General features: G+C 38.1%; 1 protein-coding gene across 1 annotated transcript; it reads left to right on the top strand.

Moving 5' to 3' along the window:
* The first annotated feature begins 243 nt into the window (after positions 1 to 243).
* On the top strand, positions 244 to 3,117 carry LOC116133547 (receptor-like kinase TMK2). Its single transcript, XM_031419235.1, is given in 4 exon segments — positions 244 to 1,026; positions 1,028 to 1,858; positions 1,860 to 2,268; positions 2,732 to 3,117. Coding segments are annotated over 4 exon segments (2,409 nt in total).
* The last annotated feature ends 3,135 nt before the right edge of the window (positions 3,118 to 6,252 follow it).

The raw sequence follows: 6,252 nt of genomic DNA, 5'->3' as shown, positions 1-6,252 counted from the left end.
ATATTATCAGCTATACTTAGGTAACTAAGTTCAGAATCTTGGAACACCTTGTATTTGGAGGAAACCTAAGCCAAATAATTTATCTCGAATTTTCCAACCTTAAATTTTAAAAACTTATGAATGCTTTCCACTTCTAAATTTCCCGAGAAAATGAAAGAAAGCTATATGTTTATTTCCCTCCTCCTCTGTCTTCTTTCTTTCAATCTCTCAGTTCACACAGAGTCCAACCGAGACTCCATACACATGGAAGCACTAAAGGCCAGCCTGGGAAACTCGAGCATTTTGAAGTGGTTCGACCCGGAACCGTGTAAATGGAATTACATTACATGCAGGCAAAACCGAGTGATTAGGATCCAAATTAACTACTTAAGCCTGGGAGGAAGCCTTCCTCAAGACCTCCAGTACCTTGACGCTTTGGAAATTCTTGAGGTGGCGAGCAACCGACTCAGTGGGCCAATCCCAAGTCTTGCTGGTTTAAGTTATCTTAAACATGCGCAGTTTGACAAAAACTTCTTTTCACATGTGCCCTTTGATTTCTTTAGAGGATTAACGTCATTACGATCTATAAGTTTTGATTTTAATCCAAATATCTCTTCCTGGGAGATACCTGAGAGTTTGAAAGATGCCAGAGGTTTGAAGAGCTTTTCTGCAAATGTTGCTTGTATTTCTGGGACAATTCCGGACTTCTTTTGGGCGGATACATTTCCTCGTTTAAGGCACTTGCATTTGGCTATGAACAATCTCCATGGGAAAATTTCATCGAGTTTTGCCAAGTCTTCGATTCAAACCCTTTGGTTACATGACCAAAATAGCGATTTCAAGCTCCATGGATCAGTTGCAGTGTTGCGAAACATGACTTCTTTGACTCAAGTTCGGCTTGCTGGTAATTCTTTTACTGGTCCTTTGCCAGATTTATCTAAGCTCATTAGTTTGGAAGAATTGAATTTGAGATATAATTGGCTGACGGGTGTTGTTCCTTTGTCTTTGGCTAACCTTCCTAAGCTTAGTAATCTCGATCTATCTGGCTCATAATTTGCTTCAAGGTCCAACTCCAGCCTTTGTTAATTCTAAACTTGATTCGGATATAGGAAAAGACGCAAATGGATTTAACAGTTTTTGCTTAGATGATCCTGGTGTTGCTTGTGACAGTGGGGTCGAAGTTTTGTTGTCCATTGCAGAGTCTATGGGTTATCCACTGGTGTTTGCAAAGAGTTGGAAAGGAAATGACCCTTGTGATTCCTCTCGGATATGGAAAGGGATCTCATGTGATGATAAAGGAAACATTAAGGTTGTTAATTTAAAAAATTTGGGGCTTTCAAGTAAAATTTCTTCCAATTTTGCTATTCTTGCATCATTGGAACAATTGATACTTTCCAATAATTCACTTACAGGTCCTATACCAAATGAACTTACAGGTTTGCCGAATCTTGTTAAGTTAGATGTGTCTAATAATCATCTTTCTGGTGAAGTGCCATCTTTTAGACTAAATGTGAACGTTAACACTGATGGGAACCCTGATATAGAAAATTATAGACATGTCCCTCATCCGGAATCACCTGAGAAACCTCCCAGTGAAGTTGGTTCGAGTGGAAGTTTGAATACTAGAATGATTGTTTGTTTTGTAATTGTTGCCGTTTGTGTTGTGATTATTTTTAGTTTAGGTGTCTTGTTTACCAGAAAAAGAAAGCATTCCAGGTTCTGGAAATATTTGAAGAGTGCAACTAACAATTTTAGTGAAAAAAATATATTGGGAAGAGGTGGTTTTGGAATTGTTTATAAAGGCGAAATGAGTGATGGGACAAAGATTGCAGTAAAAAGGATGAAATTCGGAGTGGTAAGTGAACAAGGCTTGACAGAGTTTTAAGTCTGAGATTGAAGTTCTTACCAAGGTTCGACATTGCCATTTGGTGGCACTGCTTGGATATTGTTTGGAAGGAAATGAGAGGATTCTTGTTTATGAATTCATGCCCCAAGGAAGCCTTAGCAGGCATCTGTTCAATTGGAAAGAAGAGGGACTGGAACCACTTGAGTGGAGTAGAAGGCTAAGCATTGCTTTGGATGTTGATAGAGGTCTTGAATATTTACATAGTTTAGCAAATGATGGTTTCATTCATAGAGATCTTAAACCATCCAACATTCTTCTTAGAGATGATATGCATGCTAAGGTTGCAGATTTTGGATTGGCTCTTCTTGTTCCAGATAAAGGAAAGGATTCAATTGAAACAAGATTAGTTGGAACTCCTGGGTATATTGCTCCAGAGTATATAGGTAAATAGTTTTTTGTTTTTGTTTTTATCCAATAGAATTGATAAGTGGCGTAGCATTTTCTTACATATTTTGCAACTATTTTGTTTTCTTATACTGTTATGCAAGTTCCTAATGAGTAAATTGTTTCTTGTAGTCAATTTTATTAAATGCTTTTCAGAAACATGTAATTGTTTTTGAAAATTTATAAACGGTTCCACAAACTTGAAACTCAATTTTTCTTTGTGCTTTAGAATTCGATTGGAAACTTTCTGAAAACCGCTCTATGTCTGTGAACTAAGAATTCCCTTGCATCATCTCTGTTCTTTGATCACTCAACCACTAGGTCCAAAACTGCTCTCAATTTAAAAACCAAACGTTTCCAACAAGTCACCTCTCAAATAATTCTTCATGGTCTAATTTCACTTAATTTTTAATATTTCATAAAATATGTTTTCACAGTTTTTAGTTCCATATGATTTAACAGTGACAGGACGAGTTACTACGAAGGCTGATGTGTTCAGCTTTGGAGTAATCTTGATGGAGTTAATCACAGGTAGGAAAGCCATTGAAACGTCTCATCCAAAGGATATTGTTGTTCCATGGTTCCGCAGAATGCATACTAACAAGTCTACTTTTCCAAATGCCATCGATGAAACTGTCGCGTTAGATGAGGAAACTCTTGCAAGTGTAAGCACAGTGGCTGAGTTGGCTGACCATTGTTGCACAGGCGAGCCCTGCCAAAGGCCTGACATGAATCACATCGTTAACGTACTCTCATGTCTAATCGAGCCGTGGAGGCCAGTCAAACCTGTTTATGATGACATTTATGGAATTGACATTCACAGGGACAGATCGCAATGCCCCTACTAAACAGAGACTAGATGCTTATGGAATTTTTTGAAAATAAAGAAAAAAAGTCAATTTTGTTGCAGTGCAAATCTTTTGCGGCCTGCATATGTATTGTCCAGAAGTTCAGTCTCTTATAAAGAAGCAATAAATTGGCTTTATACTTCTCCTGAGGATATGGTGTACATATCGCACGGTTCCGCAAAATAAATGCATTCGACAAGCGCACATGTATTGTGAATGACGACCATTGATCAAACGATTGAGGAGAAAACTCATGCAAGTGTGAGCAGGCCGAGATTAATTGCTCCACAAATTAGCCCTACAAAGGGCTTGGCATGAATCATGTCGTCAACATTATTTGATCTCTAGTCTGAGTTGTGAAGGCAAGTAGAACCAATTTATAATGACATGTATGGAATTGACCTTCAATGCTAAGGGTGGACCTCACTGACCCACAAATTAAAATATAAAATAGAAAATTGTTCCAATTCATACTCTTTTAATTTCAGTAAAACAATCTTCACAAAACTTCAAAAAAAAATATTTCTTCACTAATTAAGCAGTTAATATCATTTAATTTGATGGTTCAGCCTCTCTTTATTATCTTTCTTTGTGATAATTCAGCATCAAGTTGGGAGACAATTCAATTGAAGGGCTTGTACTGGAGTGGACGAACAACATGTGAATCTACACATACCGCCGGCTATATCTCAGCATTGTAATTTCCTCTCCAATCTAACGCTATAGCTTGTTTTTTTGTATGGAATATCTAAGCTTAGCGGCTGAATTAACTTTTCTGAGCTAACTAGAAAAGTGTAAGAGTCTTGGAACTCCTCGGATTCGGAGATTAAGTGAGCCAAATAACTAAATTATGCTAACTTGAGTTTTCCATATGTTTGCATTTAAAAAATAAAAACTTTAGATTTCTACAACTTCCTTCCAGTTTTCCCAAGAAAATGAATGAGGGCTATCTCAGTATTAATCTCCTCCTACTGTGTTTCCTTCCTTATACTCTCCAAGTTTAGTCCTAGTCGAGCCAGACGCCTTTTCCATGGAAACACTAAAAGCCAGCCTAGGAAATCCGAAAAACCTGGGATGGCCCGACCCGAATCCATGTAAATGGAGATACATTACGTGCTGGAATAACCGTGACAAGTGAAATTGGAGGGCAATCTTTTTTCATATTTCCTGATAAATAAGACACGAGGAATTTATGTATTGTAGAGTTGTGGTGCTGTTATAGTAATTCTTTCATCGAAGTGGGTTAGTGTTCTGTGTATGGTACAAGATCTCGTTCAGTGCACAAGGTGGGTGACTCCGTTCACGAGCAATGACAAGATGCGAAGGATCTGTCCTTCATTCGATCTTTTGGGTTCTAAAGACGTATGGTTACAACTCACTTTTAAATTTTTTTTTAAAGAGGAGGGAGTCCAACTATTTATTTACACCATAACAACCAACTAAATTGATGATACCGGACAAATAAACTTCTAACATTTAAGATGATATTCAATTCTTCTCTCCTCGGGAGATACCTGAAAGTTTGAAACTTGCAAAGAATTTGCCGAGTTTCTCTGCAAATTATCAAAAATTATGGGGACTATTCGAACCATTTTTGGGGGAGATACATTTCCTGTGTGTAACGATTCTTTGATCAGAAACATGCTTTAAATCTAATCAATCAAACACAAAGGCTAAACCAAGCAACCACAAAGAAATCAGACACACAATATACCATGGTTCACCTATTCAAGAATGAATCGGGTACGTCCACGTTGAGCTCCACAACTGATGGGGCTCTCTGCACTAATTGATTCCACAGATCCAATTACAAACACAATCAAGATTCACTCACTCCTTACTTCACTCAAACTCCCTTAGTAAATCTAAACAGAACTGCAATCTTCACCCTAGGAGAAACTCTATCTTGGTATCCCTAGCCCGAGAGTAAACAGACGCTCTATGAGTGATTTACAAAGAAATCCTCACTTGGTTACAGCAGATTTTACAGAGAAGTATATCAAAGAATCTTAGCTCTAACAATGGCTAAAGTCGAATACAGGAGAGAGAATAAGTGTTGTGTGATCTGTTGACCAAACCCAATTTTTAGACTGTTTTATATGGTTGGATGTGTGGCTTAATAATAGGCGTTGGATCAGCTTTATAATCAATGGCTCGGATCTTGGATGGTTGAATAGTGCGGTACCATTTGGATAAGTGAATTAGCTAAAGCACAAGACGTCACCGTTTCTGGCTTCATCATCAACAAGCCATTTGCATTCCGACCAAGTGTGTGTATGTGTTTATGTTATAAGGACCCAAAGACCATTGCCTGTATAGTATCGGGCTCGCTGGGCGGAAGGATGGGATATGAAAGGTGCTGCCAGGTTGAGGTTCCCAAATTTCTTAGATCCTTTGCCAGGAATTGGTGGTCCAATGACTAGGGCAAAGACCAAGAGGATGAAAGAGGCTTTGCAAGGCTTGATCATGGAAGTGCAATACGAGGTCTGTACTAGAAGACTCTAAAATAAATTCGAAGATTTCAAAGCCACACCAAGGATGGTCTATTATCTTTTTATGCAAGGGGTAGATTCGAACGCGAGTTGATGCAAGGATTATTATGGAATTATTTTCATTTTAATCGTAGGCTTTTTATGTTTAATATCATTAGATTCTTGGTCCTTATATTAAGGTTTATTGAGCCCAATGCTTGTACTGAGCCCAACCCTTCAATATGGGTTCTTTACGTTTTGTTGCTATAACAAGCAGCCATGTTATTTGGGACATATTTCATTCAAGTTATTCACAAAGCATTGCTTGCCTTGTGTTCTTGAATCTCGACTTACAAAGAGTGATCAACCTTGAGGCTCTCAAGATTAGGGTTAAAGACTTAGTTCCAGGGTTCTAACGACACCCAACACTTTTTTTTTTTTTTTTTTGGGAAAAGGAGTATTTTAGAAGAGACAAAAAGTGTACAAAAGCGAGGGGCTAACCCCAAGAGGATACTGATAATCTCAGTCAAAAAAATACATGGAAAACCCACAAAGCCACAAACGGCTTAAAAAGAGCACGCAGGCTCCCTAAAACACAAAACAGAAGATGCCATAAATCACAGAGCCACAATTGGCATAAAAGAGCACGCAAGCTCCTTGCAAA

Source organism: Pistacia vera, unplaced genomic scaffold, assembly GCF_008641045.1.
Source record: "Pistacia vera cultivar Batoury unplaced genomic scaffold, PisVer_v2 Contig270, whole genome shotgun sequence".
In the NCBI taxonomy this organism is placed as follows: Eukaryota; Viridiplantae; Streptophyta; class Magnoliopsida; order Sapindales; family Anacardiaceae; genus Pistacia; species Pistacia vera.
This window is presented reverse-complemented; position numbering and strand designations above follow the sequence as displayed.